The following is a 21,474-nucleotide window of genomic DNA, read 5'->3' as shown; positions in this document are numbered from 1 at the left end:
CACTGGGCAGCAGGAAGGGGCTCTTTCAGGACAGAGGCCCATGTGAGCTGGAGCAGGAACAAAGCTCCACCTGGCTCCGTTGCCTCAGTAAGATGAAACCTGGGTCCTGCCAGGTTCTCTCGGATGGGCTTAGTGCAGGCACCTGCCCTCCTTGCAGCCGAGCGCAGGAGTTCCCCTGGCCCTTGCACCGCCTGCTCCGGAGGGACCAGGCGCCAGCTAAGGCCTTGCTGTCCCAGCTTAGGCCACAGGGCCCCCAAACCCACTCCCGCCTCCAACTTCCCTTTGCTCCCTGCTCTACAGAACTAGGCAGAGCCGGGGATGAGGACAGGGGCAAGACAATGAGTGCCCGGGGATGGGACTAAAGAAAGGTCCAGGAACCAGCGCTGAGCCTCTAGGGGCAGGGGCAGCCACGACGGGCCCACAGCTGTCGTACTGGGGGGCACGACCGTGCAGCCCCATCCCAGCTTCCAGCACCGTGCCCACGTGCTGCAGGGCCATGCCCCCTCTGTGCCGTGGCCTCACGCTCTGCAGCAGCGCAGGGCTTGCACAAGAGCATCCGAGATGCTGTGCTGGAATGTCTCCATGGCAACTGGAGCAGGGAAACCCTCCAAGAGCTCAGGGGAGCCCGGGCAGAAGAATTGAGCGTGCAGAGCACGTGGGAGACGGGCAGCAGCGGGGAGTGGGAGGGAGGCAGGGTGGGCGGGGTGGGGCATGGCTGCACAGGGGCCGGCGCAGATGCGCACGACCAGGTGTAGGAGCCGGGACTCCTGGGTTCTGCCACCCACCCGCAGCAGCAGCCCCGGTAAAATGGGGGCAGATTTCTTCCCCCCTACACATGCAAACACCTGCATGGCAGACAGAAGCCAAGAGCAGGGCCTGCAGGGCCAGGGGTAGGTGTGTCAGCAGGGCTGACAGGCAACGAGGGACTGAAAAGCCAGGCTGAGACCTAACGAATTTACAGCACAGGGGCCCTGGACTGGATAGATGTGAACACATGAGCTGGTGGGCAATGGCCCCATCCCAGCCCAAGCCATCCCAGACACTCCCAAGACCCTCTGCTCGAGTGCACGTGAGAATGCCCCCTCCCCGTGCAGAGGCACCTGCTCCAGGTGCCACAGGAGGCAGCAAAAAGATATCACAATGCAGCCCTCGCCTGTTGCTGCATGCTGGAAGGAGACAGAGAAAATGCCAGCAGGGAGAGCGGCAGACACTTCAGACAGCAGTATTTGGTCGGGACGGGGATCGCTGCCGAGAGACTCAGAGGCAGCACAGAAAGGCAAGAGCCTCCTGCTCCAGGGAGGGTTTCGTCACTGCCTCGCCAGCAGCACACATGGGGCCGTGCATGCGCTTTGTGTGCATGGAGCAAGCAACCCAGTCAAACCCATTCACGGCTACAGCTGCCACAACCATGTGCAAGCTCCCTCCAGGGCTCCTCCCTGCCAGGCCATACCACACCTTTCTAGGTGCGCCCAAAGCACCTAGCTGGACCTGCAGGCCCCACACTGCACTTGTAACACCGAGGCACAGCCACAGGGATACCTTGGGAAAGCCTTCTTGTGCACTGACTTATGGTTGCTCCGGCCTCATCTCAGCAGGTCGCTCAGCCCCAACCTTATGCCAAATGCTGCAAGAGGCACAGCTTCCAGCCAAACAGCAGCCGCCACAATAGGGGCAGAAGTGGGGGACACCCAGACACTTACAGCAAGTGAACATTTATTTGGGTGGAAGAACTGTCCCGGGAGCCCCACAAGGGGCTACAACCAGCACATAAGGCACCAGAGAATCAAACTCGCTATTAAAATCAGAAGAGAGGGACCGAACCCCTACCCTCATGCAGGCACGTGGGCAAGGCTGGGCCCCTGGGATTTGCAGCTCTTCAAGGAAGCACAAAAGCAGACACATACCTCAGAGGGGCTCAGCTCTGACCCAGGCCCTGAGGACTCCCCCTCTCCCCTGCAGGGCACGTCCAGGCAAACCCCATCCCAGGACGTCCAGGGCTGCTCTGGCATGAGCACCCCATTTGCAAGGCAGGTCCAGAGTAGCTCTGCTGATTGACACTGTCTGTGCCACAGGCTCATATGGAGGGAGCAGGATGAGAGCCACCACTGGGCACTGACCAAGGGGACATCACCCCGGGACAGTAAGAGACTCGCTATGGCAGAAAAGCCAAGTCCTTGCTGATCAGGAGCCAGGGAGCGCTGGAAGCGACTCAGACCGACCAAAGCAAGACACTGCAAGGGAAACCTGTTTTCAGAAAAGAGGCCCAGGGCATCCATAAGGATCACCAGAGAGAGGCCGAGCTAAGAGGACGTTGGTCGAGACCCAGATCCAAGAGGAGCATCCATGAGTTCAGGTAAGAGGCTTCACGTGTGACCACAAAGAGCCCAGAGCCCATTTACTCACAGCCTTCCCTGCCCCTCCTCCCCTTTCAGACACCCTGAGCCGGGTCAGGCAGCGATGGGCTGAGCTGAGCTGCTCGCAGTATTTTTAGACTCTGGCTCAGGGGGGAAGCCACAGCTATAAACAAGAGTGGCAAGCACCAGCCCTGGGTAGGAGACAGGAGACGGCCTCCTGGTGACCAGCAACATTTCTGTTTCCTGACAGACCCTTCACAGGGAACAGAACAAAAGGGAAACAAGCTTGAGTGACCCACCTCCCCTACCTTTTCCAGGAGCCCCTCCAGATGACTAGAACAGGACGAGGGGCTACCCCAGAAGCACCATTGACCCCTCCCCCAGCAGTTTTGGGCCTCCAGGGTGCTGGAAGCACACCAGGTCAGGCTGTCCAGCAGTTGCTCTTGCCCATGTCCACGCCCTGGCCTGGGGCTCTCATTTCTCCTCCTTGGCCGCCAGGCGCTGTTGCCGCCGGGTTCGCTTCTGCAATTTCCTCTTCACCTGGAGCTGCATCCGCTCCTGCAGCGCCTGCTGGACGCTCTCACGAAACTGCTTGTTTTTCTTTTTGATCTTAGCCAGCTCCACCTTCCTCTTCTCCTCCAGGTCTGGGTCCTGAGGGGCAAACGCCAAGAGCTAATGCTCTGTAGTGGGGCCAGGCTGGCCTCCCACAGCCAGCCAGCCTCACCCTTCCCAGGTGCCTGTCATGCCTGGGCCCAGGCACCTGTCCTGGGGATACATCGCGCACCAACCCTGCCTGCTGGTGGGGGGGGCACTCACTTTGCCCTCCAGGATCATCTGCTTCCGTTTGTTTATTTCCTTCTTCTCATCAAAGTTGGCTGCCTCCAACTTCTGCCAAAACAAAATGCAAAGGGGCCATGAGGGCCAGGCATGCGGCAGGTCCCAGGGGAGCAGTCCAGCTCCATGGAGCAGTTTGAGCCAGGGGGGTTGCTGCATTTGCTGGGAATCCCCAAGCTGTGCCAGGTCTGTGCAAACTCAGCAGCTGACAGGCCCTCCCCATCCCCAAGTGCTCCCAAATCAGGGAAACAATCTGTGTCTGGGGTGCTCCCAGGCTGCATAAGACAGCAGATGCAACCCTGCCTCCTCGGAACGTCCCCCAAGCTTCCTCTAGAAACAGGAGAGTCCTGCAGTCCCCCCGCTCCACAGACTCCCCCCACTGCACATCCAAGGGGAAGGCCACACACCCTGCCCAAGCCAGGAACACAGGGGTGGATCCCTGCTGCGCACACTTACTATCTCACACTCCCGCCGGGTGACGTTCACCTGGGTGAGGATGTCGAGCACAGCACGCTCCTCCACTGAGAACTCCTGCAGCTTCGTCTCTAAACCAGGGCACAGGAGGAGAAGCGCACGTATCAGGGAGAGGCCAGGGGACAGACAGGTAAGGCAGCCCTGCCAAAGCCAGTGCAGCCACCTGCATTTATCTGGGCTTGAAGTGGGAATCTCCAACCCAAGGCAGAGTTTGAATCAGTTCACCCAACTCTGCATCCATGGGTGCAAGAGCCCCGGAGGCTAGGCCATCCTTAATGCCTTCTGGCAGCACCCAGGCTCCACACTTACTGATCTGCTCCTCAATGGCATGCACCAGATGGATGTCATACTGTGTCACCAGCGTAATGGCAATCCCATGCCGGCCTGGAGGACAGCAAAGGGTCACCAGTGACCATGTGAGCCTGACCAACAGCACCCCCCATGCACTAGCCAAGAGGACAGCAAAGAGACGGATGGGACTAAACTACTCCAAGCACCATCTGCCCAGCACATCTGCGCTGGCTTAATGGCTGGGGGGTAACAGAGGGGAGCAAGCCAGAGGGAGGGTCATGCACAGATGCCTCTGCCATGGGCTGGTAGGATTTCAGTTCAAATGAACCTGTGCTCTGCACTGCTACGGCAGGAGGCCAGAAGCTGATCTGGCACTGAAAAGATTGCCCCGCAGCCACAAGGGAGCCTCCATAAACCCAACTAGGGAACAGTTCTTCCGTACACCTGACCTAGTTCCTGTGCAGAGCTGCCACTACCTATGAGCCTCTTGCAAGCTTCTCTCACTCACCTGCTCGGGCTGTACGACCCACACGGTGGACGTAGATCTTGGGCAGGCCTGGGGTGTTGTGGTTGATGACAACTTGCACAGTGGGAATATCCAGCCCCCTGGAGCACAAGCACAGGGGTGGTGTGGCAGCAGTTCAACACAAACACTCCCATTTCCTGTTCTCAGCTTTCACCGAGAGCCCTTGGAGACTCCAAGGCAGTCACAGGCCTGCGGTTAGGAGGCAAACCGATTCCGTGCACTTACCCATTGCTTCACATGCGCTTCCAGCAACCACAAAAATGGCACAGACTGCCCCCTGCAACCTGCCTGACACCCATTATGCTCCTCAGGCCCAGAGAGCAAGCCAGCCCCTGCCACAAGCCAATCTGCCTCCCAGCAAACTGGCAGGCTAGAGTACTCCACAGCAGGAGCTGAGCAGAGGATCCAGCTGCCCCAGCTACACGAGGAGCTCTACAACATGCCCTGAACCTGGACTGTGCTACAATGGGGAATTCTGCACTGGACAAGGAAGGGAGAGGCAGGATCCCAAAAAACTGTCCATTTGTCAACCCTGCCCCTACTACCTACAATGGACCAGCTGCCTTGAGTGGAAACTCACTCAAGACTTTCACCATCAGAGGGAGAAGTTTCACCTCCTCTTACCTGGCAGCCACATCTGTGGCAATGAGGATCTTAAAAACACTGGACTTGAACTTGGCTAAGGCTGCAAAGCGCTGCTTCTGCAAGAGGAAAAGGATCCAGGTTAGGAGTGCTGTAGCCTCAGGGGCTGTGGGTAGCTCTCTCCGGCCTCACGAAAAGTAACAGCTGGCTACAAGCCCACATTGGCATGTCTGGAGCTAGGCTAGCAGAGGGCAAGTGATGGCTGAGGTACCTCAGCAGAGATGGGCTTCTGAGGCTGGCTCAGGCCTATATGCCTTCTGCTTGGCTTGGTCCCTCCCATGAGAAGCAAGAAGGGAAGGGACCAGGAGTCAAAAGCCAAAGAGCTCCCAAATCCTTTGGCTCAATAGATGAGTGAGGAAAAGCTGAAGTCCCTGGTCAGAAATTCAGCAGGCCTAGCACCCATCACAATGAAGAACAACAGCAGTCCCAGCACCCCCAAAGGTCACCCCCACCAAGTCACTCGCCTGTTTCATCATGGAATGCAAAGCCACCGACGGGAAGTTGAACTTCTTCAGCATCATGTTCAAGATCTGACAATCCCTGAAGGAGGAAGTATTTCCTCGTTATATTCACAGCCCTCATGGGAGTGGGCGAACCAGGGCACAACCAGGTAGTGTCCAGAGCCTCTCATTCTCCAAGCACCACAAAGCAGTGCGTGACCAGCAGCATCTTGGCTGGGCGAGCAAGCCAGATGCCTGCTCCACAGTTAGCATGAACTCTCCTGTGGACACTGGCTGTTCTTGGGAGTCTGGGAATGCTGGCTAAGGGCCCTTGGGAAAGGTCAAGCTTTTTGAAGAGCGCTAAAGGCTTTTCCAGTCCATGGAGATATGTGGATATGGAAGGATGGAACTTTGGATTAACTTCATGTCATACATTAAATCCTTCACTGTTTCTTTCCCAGGGGAGAGGAGGATGTACTGCTTTCCCATCCCCTGCTGGTCAGGATAAAAGCAGGGCCCTCAAATCAATTAGGCCAGGCCCCTCCACTGGGTTATATTTTTAGGTACTGCAAGGCCTGCCCTGCAGGGGCCTTCTCAGGAGGTAGGGAAGGACTTGCCCTAAGTTCAGCTTGGGCTAGAATAATGAATGCTTTTCTGGCTTTGCTGATAACAAGGAGGAGGCTGGGGGATGAGCCCTAGCAGCCATAACATGAACTGGCCCATGGTGAGAGGCACTGAACTCACTTGCAGGTACTGGTGAAGATCATAATGGACCAGTCCTCATGCTCATCCTGGAATGTCTGGATCAAATGGACCAGGTACGCATCCTTGACTCTCTCTGGCACAAGCAGGTAGCGCTGATCCAGCTCGTCTACTGTTCGCACTCTGTTTTGGGGATGGGGAGAAAAGGCCCCACGGGAGTTATTCCAAGATGCCACAATGGGTCAAATTTGGGGCTGGAATGGCAGGGTGAAGAGAAGGGACAACATCAGGACAGGGGGAACTGAACATGAAGCAAAGCAGGAGACTTACTCTGCCAGAGATTCCCAGAAGAAGGGTTTGTTCATGGCAAGACTCTTCAGCTCATTAAGTGTGTCAGTCAGTGTGGCACTGAAGAGCAGCGTCTGCCTGTTTGCTGGGACTGCTCCTAGAATCACCTCGAGGTCCTTGGTGAAATCAGTACAGCCCTGCTCCAGCAGCCGGTCAGCTTCATCCAAAACCTTAGCCACAGGCAAACAACAAGCGTCAACCCCAGCTGTGAAGAACAGCAATGCAGGGCAGGAGGATCTGAGCTGAACACAGGTCTGGGGGCCAGGACCACCAGTTCTGACCTAGGCTAATGTGCCCAGGTGCAGCAGGTCATGTGGGAGAAATTCTTCAGGCAGGAAAGGAGCTGAACCACCACCTTACCAAGAACTTGATTTTCTTGAGGCTGAAGGTGTTGGAGCTGCGGAGATGATCGGCCAGCCGGCCAGGTGTTGCAATGACAACATGAGGCTTGCGGGAGAGCTCCAGTGCCTGGGTCACCATGTCTAAAACACAGCAAGGAAGTGTTTACATGTAAAATGTTTCCCTCGTTTCTAGCACAAAGGTGGGTCCCCTCAATGAGACACGAGCAGCCACATGTGCTGAACTTGGCTTATGTGTAAAGTAATAATTTTTAATCAACAATAAATCACACAAACATATTGTTTTGTTCAGACTGTTGTTTCAGTGACAAAGCAGACCACCATCCAGATCCTAATCTGGATCAGTTCTCCCTTCTTGCTGTGGTTGTTAAAAAGGGATAGCCAGGACCCAAGTCTGGGAAACCAGGAGATGCCACATTTTGGTGCTGAATGTGAGATTTTACCAACAGGGAGAACGCCACGGCTTCTGGACAAGCACAGATTCCCCCAAAGTCACTGTATGGTTTCAGCTCGCGGTTCCTTAAACAGCCCTGAAGCGAACCAGGCACAGGCGGCCCACACCTACCCATTCCTCCGACAACGATGCAGTCCTTCAATCCAAGCGGCTTTCCCAGAACGCGGAACTGCTCTGCAATCTGGTAGGCCAGCTCCCTGTGAGAGAGGACGAGGGAAAGCACAGAAAGGTTATGGGGACTGTCTTCTTACCTCAAAGGACAGGGTCACAGGGAAATCACAGCTGGAACCAGGAAGCTAAGAACCAATAGATTTCCCCCCCCCCACTTTGCTCATAAAGTAATTTATTGACACACAACATCAACAAGGCCCAACACTCAGTAGAATTCAAAGTGAAATGGGATGTTTATGGGGATGCCCAGTTATGCTGTAACGCTGAATCCAAACCAGTTTTTGGGAGGCAGGATGTTGGACTCATGTGAACCTTAACTCTGATCTAGTACCATTGAGCACGATACTCCCAAGCCATCAACAGATGCAAATGTCTGCCCGCTCTGTTACTCCTCCGTGCCAGACCAGGAAGAGAGAAAGGGAGAAGCGGGCAGTTCCAGGCAAGGGACCAGCACCCAGCAAGCGCCTGCCCAGACCTCCCCGGGGTCACCTGCTCGTTCCTGCCCCGGCAATGTGCGAGGTCTCGTCCAGCCCCAAATGACTACGAAACTTGTGACGGGGCAGGCCGCCGACCCGCCCCTACCTGGTGGGCGTCAGCACCAGGCAGAAGATGCCGTAGGGGTCCTCCGAGAGCTTCTGCAGGACGGGCAGGACGAAGGCTGCCGTCTTCCCGCTGCCGGTCTTGGCGCAGCCCATGCAGTCGCGACCTGCGCGAGGGGACACGTGAAGTCCAGACCCTTCCAGGGTCCGCTCCCCGCCCGCAGCCGCCCCCGGGAGCACTCACCCTCCAGGATGGGCGGGATGCAGGCGGCCTGCACGGCGCTGGGGCGCACCAGGCCGAGGCGCCGCGCCTGCTCCGCCAGCCAAGCCGCCAGCCCCAGCACGCCGAACCCGGCCATGCCCGCGCCCACCGCCCGCTGCAGGCGCACGCCGCGTACGTCACCGCTCCCCCGCCTTCCACCCCATTTCCGGCGCTCAGGAAGTGACACTGCGCCTTGCCATTGACTCGTTCCCTGTGAGGGGGAAGACTACGGCTCCCGGCGTCCCCCGCGCCCGGCGGCGGCGGCTTCCGGAGACGTGTCGGGCAGGTGTCATGGCGGCAGGAGCGGCGGCGGCGGCCGGGGGGGGCTCGGCGGGGGACGCGGACGAGCTCTTCGACGTCAAGAACAGCTTCTACATCGGCGCCTTCCAGGCCGCCATCAACGAGGCGCAGCGCGTCAAGGTGCGGCCCCCCCCCCCCCCAGGGGTGAGGGGCTGAGCCTGTCAAGCGGCCCCTCCCCTATAGCCCCCCACAGCCCCGGGGGGGGCGGGGCTCAATTCCGTCAGATGCCTCTTCCGCCCCCAGGAGGGAGGGGCTGAGCCTGTCAAGCATCCCCTCCCCCAACAGCCCCCACCACCATGGGGGTCTGCACCGCCCCCTAATGTTACTTTAGGGCCCCAAGCCCCAGGCTGTGCCTGTGAGGTCCCCCCACCCCGGCCCTGAAGTGATTGTCCCTCCTCCCACCCCACAGCTGTCCAGTGCAGAGCGTGAGGTGGAGCGGGATGTCTTCCTCTACCGCGCCTACATCGCCCAGGTGAGCAGCGGGGCTGGGGGGGGTCGTGAGCTCTGCGTGGGGGGTGGGGAGGGAGGCTCAGTCTGACCTCGCTGGGCCTGCACCTTGCTTTACACGCGAGTGGAGAGTTGCTCCGGCTGAAGTTGGGGGCGTGTGGTTTTGCCTGCCGAGCCTGAGGGAGCTGGAGGCGTTGCCGTCCTCAGTGGGTCCTTGGGAGCCCAAATAAGCAGCCTGAGAGAGACCCAGTACCGAAGGCCCCTGGCTTTGATCCGCTGCGGCAGCTCTGACTCGTTTCTGTTGGAGACGTGGGGACTTGACACACGACCACGGTGTTCAAAACTCTGGTCGTGGTGTGTCAAACGACTCGATGCCCCGTCTGCAAATGTGATGGAGGTATCGCAGCCTGGTGCAAGTGTCTGGCCTGATCATCTAAATGGAAAATGATCATTGCAGCTGGGTCTACATCAGAGATGGAAGAAGGAGGTCCCAAAGAGCCAACATTGTAGGATAGCGATCCCCCTGTTCTCCTGCCCTTGCCCTTGCTGTGCTTCTCCCTGAGTGCAGCCCCTCCCTGTGCTCAGTCTGTCGTTGCCATTGTTTAGATCCAAGGTGCAGCTGATCTTTTGTTACGTGATTCATGTTAATGTTCAGTATAAAATCAGCATTTTGCATTCTTATTAGAGGCCTTTTCTGGAAGTACCGGGGAACCTAGTTGGGCTAGGTCTGTGCTGGGGCAGCGATGCTCAAAGTCAAAGAGCTGCAGTGGTGTAGGCACCTGAAGGTGTCAAAACCAGTCCTGTTTAAAAGAAAAAAGTCAATGTTTTTAGTTAATGATGGATGGCGCCGGATAGTACATGCTGTGTAATTCATGGCTGCAGGAAAGATCTGTACACGCAGTAAAATAAACCATGTTTTCTGTGAAGAGCAATAGGTGAGAAGTTGCAGGGCTTCTTGTGACTCAGGTGTCTCAGTCTGAGCCTAAGTGTGTAGGAACGGGGGGGGGGGGGAGGAAATGACCAGCCTATTCTAGGTGATTTAAATATTGGGGAAGAGTTTTGTAAAGTTCTTTGCTTAATCATCTCAGGTTGCACTAGGGAGTATACTGGTTAATAGCGACTCGTGCAGTGGTGGTCTTTGCTCTACCTCCCTAGCCTGTCTTAGATTCTGAGCAAGTCAGAACACGTGACAAAGATTAACCCATATTGTTTTATAGTCAACTACTTATTTTTCTTTGTTCTAAATCAGGGGTGTCAAACTCATCTGGCCCCATAGGCTGGATAACGAGTGTGGGCTGGACTGGACCCATAGACTGACCCCACTCACCAGAGCCAGTCTGGTGCAGACACAACATGCACTGCATGCCCTGGATCAACCCTGTGTGCAACATGCGCCAGCCCTGGTCTGGGGCCCGTGCATGGAGCACGCAATCTGTGAGGTGCCCACACTGGACTGGACCCATGTGCTGGCTCTGTGGGGCCAGTTTGTGGGCCTGATTGGCCCCCGGCACACTGTATGCAGCACATGTCAGCCCCAGCATGGGATTCACACTGCATGCGGCATGTGGGGCTGGCACAGGGTGCCCACTGCATGCAGTGCCTGTGTAGGGCCAGTCTGGCATGGACATCATGTGGGGCATGCGCCCTGGCATACTGGTTCAACTTGAGGCCCATGGGCTGAATCAGAGGGCTCCACGGGCCGTATCTTCAACACCTGTGTCCCAAATAACATTTTACAGACTCTTTCCCTTTCATCTCAACAGAGAAAATATGGTGTTGTGCTAGATGAAATCAGAGCCAATGCTTGCCCTGAACTCCAGGCAGTGAAAATGTTTGCAGAATATCTTTCGAGTGAGAATCAGAGGTAAGTCGGACATTGTTACAGCAATCTGGTTTCTAGGGGAAAAACTAATTTCGATAATGGGAGCATAACCTTGGTCACTGCTGTATGTGGCTCTGGTCCTGTAATGAAATATGGCTGGGGGCAATCCTTTGATGGCATGTAGCCTTGTTTGAAATTATGTAGGATCATGGCCCATGTTTATGCTCTTTTTCTCATGCTCCAAATTCAGCGGGTCAGAATATCGTTGCCCTGAAACTGATTTATGCGGCATAAAAACAAGTATTGAAGTTTGTTGAACAATGTATTCTTTAGCATATTAACAAAATGTTGATGCACTTTTAACAGTCCGCAGCCAGGTATCTACTTGTGTTTTCAGTGGCAGCACACACTAAAATACACTCAAACTTTAAGTCATAACAGTGAACTCGAGCAGTTCTTATTTAAGCAGTTCCTGCTGGTTGATCCAACTAGTTATCTGTCTGTCCTTCTAACTTCTGCTAGCTGAACTGAGATTTTAAAGGTGCACAGCTCAATTTAATTGGCAGTAGAAGAGGACTATCTGTATGTCTATCACTACTTTTCAATAGCTGATTTCAGGCACTTTGGCTATATTGCTGAAAGCTTACCAATTTGAACTAGAACTCTTCAGCTTTGCTATATTGTTGGTCCTATTTAGTAAAATTCCCGTGGTTTGTTTTTGAGTACTGGGGGCAAGAAAAACACTCCTCTTTCCTCACTGTTGGTTTATTTAGTCCAAAACACTTAATTTAAAGAATCCCATGGAGTCTTTCTGCTGAGGTCATTGTTTTTTGCTTGTTTTGGCAAGTCAGTGACTTATTCCCTAACCCTTATTCTTTTCTTTCCAGGGATGCGATTGTTGCTGATTTGGACAAGAAGATGGCAAAAAGTGTTGATGTGACCAATACAACTTTCTTGCTCATGGCAGCTTCCATCTATTTTCATGACAAAAACCCTGATGCAGCTCTACGCACGCTGCACCAAGGGGAAAGCTTGGAGTGGTAAGTCCAGCTCAGACAACCGGGGATGGTCACAAAGTTGCACTCTTCATTATATGAGGACAGACTGCCATGCAAATGGGCAACAGTTGACTTATGTTGAAGCTTATTAGGAACTTATGAGACACTGAGCAGATGCTGTTTCAGTGAGATGCTGACCTTTTAAATGATGGGTGATTTGGCTTCACCCAGGACTAAGACACACCCTTGCCCAGTGTGTATTAAGGAACCCAAGATTTGTTATCTTGGATGTTCATGGTTATTGAGATGAGTTCCAGTGCTGTAGTGATGGAGCAGTCAGTGAGTGGGAGCAGACTTTTCTGCCACATGCCCAGATAATACAGCCTGCTTTTTTATTGTTGCAAAGACAGTAAAATAAGATGCTTGTTTCAACTTGCTGGCATTGTCTCTGTATCCTAAGTAGCAGACTGTCTGAGGGGGGGTCAAATATCCAGGCTGTGTCTGTAGGCAAGACCTGTCTTAGTGTCCTGATGCTGTGGGCTGCAGCAGTGTTGAGTTATACTTGACCCACAGAAACTGAGTTAAATGAGACCAGGTGTTTTATATTGGAGATTTAAGCACCAAGACACTCCTCAGGATTCAGAATGAGGAAAGAGGTCTGCTGATTTCCTGTTCTGCTTCAGTAATTTTGACTGCAACTAAATGCTGATCTACTGCTGTGACAGATGGGGATTTCTTAGAGCGATATCTTTTATTGGACTCTGCCGGAGATTTGACAAAGAATGCCTTGCATTCAAAAGTTCGTCTAACTTTTATCCCAACTACATAGTTGGTCCAATAAAAGATACCAATCTAAAAAAATCCTTGCCTCTTGTGTAAGTTCTGGACTGTCATGGCTACAACATCACTCTTATGCTACCAATCTGTTCTTGCAAATCCAAACTTTTTATTTAACAGTACAGTACTACTCTGTATAAGAAGCCTCCACTTTTAATAATCCTCACAGCAGGATCCAACTTCTTCGTTATTAGGGTTCAGCAAATTGACTAATCCTTTTAAAGTGCACACGCCCTCTTTTTAATGAACTCTTATCCTGGTTCCAAGGGAGTTTGTTATAATGAGGTTGCATTGTAATAAAAAGGGGGTGATCTTGGTTTTATGCTTCACAAATTGAAATAAGCACTTGGTAAGAATGTGTTATAAAGCACTCATTGGAAATTAACTGGGGGATCAGGTAGACCTAAGAGCAGAAATAGATGTAGGACTGGAGACAGCTAAGAATGTAATCCTTGATGCAAAAAGAGGAACACTGTCATAATGATTGCTGGCCCCAGGCCTCTGGGGGGGACAGTTCCTGGAACAATGCCTGGATTCTAGATGCTGCAGTGTACAGGGGATATGTAAAGAGCCAAGTACCCAAGAGGCTGCAGATCTGATTGCCTTTGTTCCCTGCAGCATGGCCATGATGATCCAGATACTTCTGAAGCTTGACAGATTGGATCTAGCTCGGTAAGGTTGCCTTCTCCAATGTGCCACACACATCTCTGATAGCTTGTATGTTCAGTTCCTTTTGTTTTGAGAATGTGTGCTTGCCAGGCTTGTTGATTCTGACCTCTTGAGAAGATTTAATCTACCTAGCCCCACAGGCTGCAATGTTCAGTTCCAGTTTTGCTCTGTATTCAGTGCCCATGGGACAGCTTCTGAAGCTGATGGTCATAGGTGTAGTGGACAGGAGCCTTTGCTTGGCTGGGATCTGAGAAATGTGGCAGCCTCTGGCCAATAAGGTTGAGATTGATTTGCACTTCCAGGGAGTGGGTCACTGCTTTCTACAAGGGGGGCAGAACTGCCTTCTGCTGACATTTGAGGTGCTTCCCACATGCTGGAGATAGCCCAGTACCATTGTGCCTCAGGGACAGGGGAGGATACGGCTATACAGAACCAGTCACAAACCACTCTGAATCCCTGAGATGCAAAGGCAGCAAGCTTCTCTCTCTCCTTTCTCAAGCCGTAAGTGTGTATCTTAAAGAACCAAACGGTACTCTGTCCATTCCACATTCTTTGACTTCTGTTTGTGTTCATGCAGCAAGGAGCTAAAGAAGATGCAGGAACAAGATGAGGATGCCACCCTCACTCAGCTGGCTACTGCCTGGGTGAATCTAGCAATAGTGAGTATTATAGGCAGCAGCGTGCTTTGCTGTATTACTCAAATACCCTCAGACATCCTTCAGCCAAGGTGTGCAAACTAAATTGGAGGAATGTAAATACTTCATTTACATTAGAGTAAATTACTCAAATATCTTGGACTTCCCAGCTGCCCTGCGTCTGGTACACAGACTGCTGCTGATCAAAGAGAGATGATTCAGCTGAGTGGTGGAGCTGCATTGCTTTTGCAGCATTCAGGCCTTCACCTGAAACAGCTGCATGCATTCTTCTTGGTTTAGCACAGCAGTAACACAGATCATCATGGGGGTCATCACTGACCACAAGATGAACATAAGCCTGCAATGCGATGCTGCGGCTAGTAAAGCGACCAAAATGCTGACTTGCATCCATAGATGCTTCTCAAGCAAATCCCGGGACGTCATTCTCCCCTTGTACTCGGCCTTGGTGAGGCCACAGCTGGAGTACTGCGTCCAGTTTTGGGCTCCACAATTCAAAAAGGATGTGGAGAAGCTTGAGAGAGTCCAGAGAAGAGCCACACGCATGATCAGAGGTCAGGAAAGCAGACCTTACAATGACAGGCTGAGAGCAAAGGGGCTCTTTAGCCTGGGAAAGCGCAGGCTCAGGGGTGATCTGATGGCCACCTATTAGTTTATCAGGGGTGACCACCAGTATCTGGGGGAAATGTTTGTTCACCAGAGCGCCCCAGGGGATGATGAGGTCAAATGGTCATAAACTACTACAAGACCGTTTCAGGCTGGACATAGGGAAGAACTTCTTTACTGTCCGAGCCCCCAAGGTCTGGAACAGCCTGCCATCGGAGGTGGTTCAAGCACCTACATTGAACAGCTTCAGAGCAAATTAGATGCTTATCTTGCTGGGATCCTATGACCCCAGCTGACTTCCTGCCCTTTGGGTGGGGGGCTGGACTCGATCATCTTCCAAGGTCCCTTCCAGCCCTAATGTCTATGAAATCAATTGTTGCAATCTTTCTAGGGTGGTGAGAAATTACAGGATGCTTATTACATCTTCCAAGAGATGGCAGACAAAAGTTCACCCACCCTGCTTCTGCTCAATGGGCAAGCTGCATGCTACATGGCTCAGAGCAAATGGGAGGATGCAGAGGGCGTGCTTCAAGAGGCATTGGACAAGGTAGGATGACACCGTAACTGTGGTTTCAAATCTTTCCCATTGAAAAACTGAGATACAGCAAGTTCTTATGGTTCAACTTCCTGTATACATTTCTAAGACCCTTTTGTAAAGGTTTAATCTCAAATTCTGCTCTTGTGCCCCACCTTGTTTGTTTGCAGCCTCCAGGAAACTTTCTAAACATGTTTTATTTCCATAGCATTTTTTGTAAGTCCTGTTTCCTTCTGAATTCTCTGTGAGGCTCCGGACAGCCTCAAGCAGGTTGTCCAGTTATGAGTAGACTGGGCCTTACTTTATTGTATATAATATATTTCATTCCATGAGGCTGCACATTACAGAGAAATCCCCACCCTTGGATGGCCAACTTTTTGGCCTTCATCTGCCTGCCTCAGAACACACCTACCCATCTTGCATTCACTAAGGAACATATTACTTTTTAGTGGCTCTGTTCATTTAACTTGTCTCTTCCTGTGCTTTGAGCTGTGGTTTCTTCAGGAGAGGTTGGCTTCCAGTTGCAGAAATCTGTTGCACCTGGTTAAAATGGTTGGGAGGCAGGTCAGGTGGGCCTAATGTTTGGTTTCTCTGTTTTCAGGATAGCAGCCACCCTGAGACTTTAATCAACTTCGTTGTCCTGTCCCAGCACTTGGGCAAACCTCCAGAGGTGAGGCTAGTTCTCCCCTAAATGTGAGTGTCCTCCTGATACCGAGTAGTGAGCTTGCTTGGGCTTTAAGGTCCTGCAGGCTCCTTTCATAACTGGAATATTTTGACCCCGTTGTAGATTATCAGCTCAGTATTGTACCTTTGTCTCAACCTGAGCATTTCCATATGGTTGAGAGGGAAGTTTGGGGTGAAGGAATGCAGGAGCAGTAGCCTGCAACTCCTGAGTCCCAGCTCTAGCTTTGCTTCAACCCAGTGTAACTTTGCGCGTGTCATTTAAGGTCTGATTTTTTTTTCCAAAGGTGATGAGCATCTGTAGCTCCTCTTGATTCATGCTGGGGCTCCTGGTGGTCAGGACATAGGAGAATCTTATCCTGATCTGAACTGGAGGTGATACTCACCCTGGAGTTAGTGGGAGGGAAACGAGAGGTTGTAAAGCTCTCTGGAAGCAAATTATAAAGTGCCTGTTGTTTCAGCTTGGCTTTCTGTCCTCCCACCTCGGTGCATAAGTGATCTGTTTCTCTTTCTCCTAGGTTACAAATCGCTACCTGTCACAATTAAAAGATGCACATAAAAACCACCCGTTTATAAAGGAGTATCAGGCAAAGGTAACCAGTTCACATCCCAATCTAGTGGTATCATGGGTCATGGCATTGCCTGAATTAGCCCAGCAGGTCGCTTACAGTAGCGGTTCTCCATCTGTGAGTGTTGATAACTCGAGCAGGTCACAACCAGGTTTCAGGAAGATCAAGCTCATCCTTCCACTTTCATTTTTTTTGTTTAGAAGTAAAAATCCAGATTCCAGCCCTTGTGGTTGTGAAGACAGCTGCAGATATTTGAACAAAGTAGTAATCAAAGGAGGGATGCCTGCCTGGACCTGTGACAAACTATAGCTTAGAGAGGGTTCTCAGTCTGAGGGTTGTGCCCACTCTGCCCTTCTTGTTTGGCTGAGTAGGAGGAGGATCCTGGCTGAGCCTTGCTAGGGAAGGGGATGGGATGGGAGGGAAGCTTTGTAAGATAAGGGCATGGAAGTTTCTTATACAGAAAAAGTTGATAACAGCTGATTTAGGCTACTCTAAGTTTAGTATTGCCTGCACATTACAGGTGTGTTAGCCTCTTCTCTGGCCCACTAGGCATTCATCCTTCAGTAGCAGAAAACCAAGCATCTCTATTTTGTTCTTGATTGATTTGAAGGAGAATGACTTTGACCGGTTGGTCATGCAGTATGCCCCCAGCGCATGAGGACTCGGGGAGGGGGACCCAGGCTGCGGATCCAGGCTGCGGTACCTTGGGAACTTGAGGGTGATGCACAAAGCCTCTTTGGCAGTGTGAAGAATTCATCATGCAAGTTGGTCTCGCATCTCTCAGCGTGGCATGGTCTCGCGCAGCCAGCGAGACGATGCCAAGCTTGTGTCATGTAGCTGCTTGGAGATGTGTGGCCTTTAAGCTTGTGTTGTGACTTAACTAGCACCTGAACTGCTTGTTTAAAATACAGTGCAGAAGAGTTTGCAACACTGTACCTTAAACATTCCTAATAAAACCTTTTCTGGACCTGCGTAGCTCTTACTTTGCCTGCTGGAATGAAAGTAATTCTTCCCCAAGTTGGGTCATACATGAGGTGGATGTTCCTTTCGGATAAAGTGTATAGATTAATTCTTCTCTCTGTAGTGCCGCTGGGATGTGGGTGAGTCCTGAGTTACCACCACGCTTGCAATTCTTACCTCTGGGGCTTTCCAAGAGCATGGTGCTGAGAACCTGCCCCTTCCCTTGATTTCAACACCAGTGCCTGCCTCTGCATTTCCCTAAAAGAGAGATGCTCCTTATGCAGCGTCACAGGATGCTGCTGCTGAGAGAGGAAAGTGAAGTTTCCCCCAAGTAAAAATAGCCACACCTGAGTACCCTAATAGTAGTGGGTCAGCGTTGATCTGTTGGTAGTAAAATCTAGTCTCCTACAACATGGGGATAGGGCAGAACTGCATCTTGGCCTATGTCCCTTGTTAACTCCTTGTGACTGCCAGCTTGGGTAAAAGGCATGTTTGCTCAGGTTCGTTCCTAAAAAGCAAAAGCACTCATTGACCTGATCTACTGGAGAACAAGTATGATGTGACACCATGTGATTGTACCTCTGTAGCCTCAGGTGACACCTGTGCAGTACCTAATATTGCTTTGAGGCAGTTGCTGCCTGATGTAATAGGCTAATGATTAAAGACCTGTGTGGGTCCTGCAGCTTGGACCTTCCTAATGTGCTAGTGCTTGAGTTAACTGTGCCTGAATTTCTGGTTCTGTCACTTGTGGGGAGGGGGAGGGCTTTCCACTATGCTGTGGCATTTCTTTTGTGCCCACCTCAGTTGTGATTGCTCTGAAAGGGCTCATTGTCCCTTTCCTTGGCTTGTTTAGCAAGCAGCTATTTTGAATGGAAGGCTATTGTGGTCCAGTCTCTAATGAATGTTTCCTTTGTGGAGCTGTCTGCAGGAGATGTGAAAAGGGCTTGTGTTTTTGGTGCAGCCATTCCCCACTTGATGGGCCATGATAAATTGACTTAAAAATGTAAACAATGCAAGCAAGTGGCATAGTAGGAGCCAGCCCTGTCAGTGTAAAACTAGGGGAACATGCTGTTCTTGGGGCCCAGCGGGGTGGAGGAGCTTGCACTTTATCACTGCTGTGGTCTCTGCCAACTCTATAATTGGTGTGAGACACCAGATCCAAGCTCGTCCCATCTCTGAACATGGCAGTGATCAGGGCAATGCCCATAAGTGTTGTGCTGATTCAGCGTCTTCTGTCCTTTTGTGACGAGCTTTTAATTTGACAGTTCAACAGACAGTCTTCCTGGTTATAAGCATCCATGGATTCAAATAAGGACCCTGCAGCTGGAACTTGCAAGGTGCAATGCGGTCCACATGTCCCTCCTGTTGCTGGACTCTAACAGTGCCTTTTGTCTAAGGTTCCTATTGTGCCTTTAGAAAAGGGAGGGCATTTAAATCTCAGGGCATGTCTGTGGGGCCAGAAGCAGCGCCATCTTTGCCCTGCAGAGGCTGAAGCACAGAGAAGGAGCCTCTTGGGCTGAGGGTGTTAATATTAGAGTGGGGCCTTGGGGTCTCTCATGGGGTGGGAAGCAAATAAATGAAGAGTGTTCCCAGGGGATGTCTGCCTGCATTGTTTCTAGTGGTTTCTGGCTGCCTTCACATGGTTGCAGCTGCCCAGCCTTAATCTTACAGGAGATCCTCATTCTGCTTCTGTGTGAACTGCCACACAGTAGCTGGCTGAGTGCTCAGCTGACTTGCTTTAATGGCTTTTAAAGCTGTATTTAGCAGTATTTTCCTCAGACTTTTGCAGTTTCCAAAGAGCAAAGAAAACCCACCAGACTGTGCTAAAATGCATTCTGGACTCTTGTAAGACATAAATCTTCCTTCTGCTGTTAGAATGTACCTGGTACATCCCAGAGATCCCTAGTGGTGAGGGGGGAAGCTCCAGATAAGTTTTTCCTGTTTGTGTATCATGCCAAAAAGTGTTAAATAGTTAATGGTTTCATCAAGGACTTCAAACACGGAACGTGCTGCACAAGCACTTTCGATGCTCCATGGTCCCTCTTAACAGTGTTGCTAATGCAAAGCGCAGCTTCTGGCCTTCGGTGCCACTCCATGTACTTTGGAAAACAACCGCCCTCCTCCCTTCGGGCCATCAATCATCCTGCGTTGATACTCTGGTACTGACCCTTGTTTTAGCTTCTTGCTGTCCCCCTGGCCACCGGAATGGTCTTCATCACGTGTGTTGAGACCAGCCTGCATCAGGACTTGGTATTTTAACAGTAATTGCATCCTGTCTGCCTTTTGAGCAGCTCTCCTACCTTCAGGGGAAGCCTTGCCCTGTTATGTAGTTACCAGCACTCTTCTCCAGAGCTGTTGCCATGACCCAGGGGTGGCTGCATTTTGGTGACAATACAGGTCTCTCTTCCTCCCTTATCCCCTGCCATGGAAAGGGGCATCATATTTGCTTCAGTCTATACCTCCAGCTACGGGCATTACATTCAAGGGAGAAAAGTGAAATACCTCTGCACCGCTGTCCTCTCCCTATACCTCGCTCTCTGAGAGGGGCTGCCTGAACCTCCTCATCCTGTGACAGGAGTTCCCCTGCTGCAGGTTGCCGGTCTAGGCTACAAAAGCCACTTGGGAGTTTTTGGGTGTCTCGCCCAAAATGCTTTGGGGGACCTGCATGGCCAGGGCGCCATCCTGAGCGCGCAAGTCCCTCCAGCCCGAGCAAGCAGTTGCAGCCAGGGACGTTTAGGTTAGATACCGGGAAAACCTCTCTCACGAGGATGGTGAAGTGCTGGAACAGGCTCCCCAGAGCGGTGGTGGTGTCTCCATCGTTGGAGGTATTTAAGACCAGGCTAGACAAAGCCTTGGCTAGGATGATGTAGTTGGGGCTGGTCCTGCTTTTGGAGCAAGGGGTTGTACTAGGTGTGCCTCCTTAAGTCGCTTCCAGCCCTCATTTTTTATGATACTAGGAAAAACCTCTCACTGTAGGGTAGTACAGCACTGGAACAGGCTGCCCAAAGAGGTGACCTCCTGGGGTCCCTGCTCATCCTCATTTTCTATATTAGGAAAACCTCTCACGAGGAGGAGGATGAAGCGCCGGAACAGGCTCCCCAGAGAGGTGGTGGAGTCTCCATCCTGGAGGCTTCATAGACATTAGGGCTGGAAGGGACCCCAGAAGATCCTCGAGTCCAGGCCTCTGCCCCAGGGGCAGGAAGTCAGCTGGGGTCAAAGGATCCCAGCAAGAAAAGCATCCAAACATTTCTTTAAGGAGTCTGGAGTAGGAGCTTGCATCACCTCTGGAGGGAGTCAATTCCAGGCCTTGGGGGCTTGGACAGTAAAAAAGTTTTTCCTTATGTCCAGCCTAAAATGGTGCTGGAGGAGTTTGTGACCGTTGGACCTTGTCACCCCTTGAGGCACTCCCCCAGATCCTGATGTGCTCCACTTATATACTTACAGGCAGCCACTATGCCCCCCCGAGCCTGTGCTTGGTTTTCCAGGCTGAAGAGTCCCATGGCGCTCGGTCTCTCTTCGTAAGGCTTGTTCTCCTGCCCTGTGATCATGGCTTGGCTCCTCTGCACTCCTTGAACGGGGAGCCCAGAACTGGGTGCAGTGCTACGACGGCGGGGGTGCGGGTTGTAGCCGTGTGGGTCTAAGGACACAGGCAGACACGGTTCTTGTCGTACCAAGGCCACAACACCCGCAGACAGCCTTCCCTCTTCGGCTCCGTCTGGGCAAAAACGAGGTTTATCTCCCACCGACGGGGGCTTCTTGCCATCTTGTACCAGGGCCTGACGAAGGGGCTTGGGTCCTGAAAGCTTGCGGGGAAGACAGTGCCCTTGCCCTCTCCTACAAGGTCTCGCTTTGCGACCAGGGGTCTGGTTTTGTGCACGTCCTCAGAGCGGGGGAGGCCAGGGCCGGCCGCGCTGCGGGGGCGTCCCGCGTGGCGGCGCGGGGGTGGCGCCTCCCGCGCGGGCGCACTGCTGCCCCCTGCTCCCGGCCGCCGCCGGAGCCTG

The 21,474-nt window shown here is 52.4% G+C and overlaps 2 protein-coding genes across 2 annotated transcripts; one reads left to right on the top strand and one right to left on the bottom strand.

Annotated features, from left to right (window-relative positions):
• Positions 1-1,670: 1,670 nt before the first annotated feature.
• Positions 1,671-8,633, bottom strand: DDX49 (DEAD-box helicase 49). Its single transcript, XM_090027339.1, has 13 exons — positions 8,379-8,633; positions 8,178-8,301; positions 7,536-7,621; positions 6,972-7,093; positions 6,594-6,781; positions 6,306-6,446; positions 5,586-5,661; positions 5,104-5,180; positions 4,462-4,559; positions 3,972-4,046; positions 3,645-3,733; positions 3,171-3,242; positions 1,671-3,005 (listed from the first exon to the last, which is right to left on the bottom strand). The coding sequence occupies exons 1-13, from the start codon at positions 8,491-8,493 to the stop codon at positions 2,829-2,831; spliced, it is 1,440 nt and encodes a 479-aa protein (XP_089883465.1). The 5' UTR covers positions 8,494-8,633; the 3' UTR covers positions 1,671-2,828.
• COPE (coat protein complex I subunit epsilon) lies at positions 8,626-17,480 on the top strand. The gene is made up of 10 exons (XM_090027340.1): positions 8,626-8,816; positions 9,106-9,168; positions 10,907-11,007; positions 11,853-12,005; positions 13,419-13,472; positions 14,047-14,128; positions 15,120-15,275; positions 15,865-15,933; positions 16,463-16,537; positions 17,124-17,480. Exons 1-10 carry the CDS (start codon positions 8,688-8,690, stop codon positions 17,169-17,171), a joined length of 930 nt encoding a protein of 309 aa, XP_089883466.1. The 5' UTR covers positions 8,626-8,687; the 3' UTR covers positions 17,172-17,480.
• The last annotated feature ends 3,994 nt before the right edge of the window (positions 17,481-21,474 follow it).

Source organism: Crocodylus siamensis, chromosome 14, assembly GCF_052110815.1.
Source record: "Crocodylus siamensis isolate JL-2025a chromosome 14, ASM5211081v1, whole genome shotgun sequence".
Classification (NCBI taxonomy): Eukaryota; Metazoa; Chordata; order Crocodylia; family Crocodylidae; genus Crocodylus; species Crocodylus siamensis.
Note: the sequence above shows the minus strand (reverse complement) of the source record. Positions and strands in the feature narration are given on the sequence as shown.

Coding starts and splice junctions, on each gene's coding strand:
- DDX49 (XM_090027339.1), bottom strand. CDS start 8,493: ATGGCCGGGTTCGGCGTGCTGGGGCTGGCGGCTTGGCTGGCGGAGCAG. Junction 6,782..6,971: donor TCAAGAAAATCAAGTTCTTG/GTAAGGTGGTGG, acceptor CCTGTGGCTAAG/GTTTTGGATGAAGCTGACCG. Junction 3,006..3,170: donor AGATGATCCTGGAGGGCAAA/GTGAGTGCCCCC, acceptor TTTGCCCCTCAG/GACCCAGACCTGGAGGAGAA.
- COPE (XM_090027340.1), top strand. CDS start 8,688: ATGGCGGCAGGAGCGGCGGCGGCGGCCGGGGGGGGCTCGGCGGGGGAC. Junction 8,817..9,105: donor ACGAGGCGCAGCGCGTCAAG/GTGCGGCCCCCC, acceptor CCCACCCCACAG/CTGTCCAGTGCAGAGCGTGA. Junction 9,169..10,906: donor ACCGCGCCTACATCGCCCAG/GTGAGCAGCGGG, acceptor TCATCTCAACAG/AGAAAATATGGTGTTGTGCT.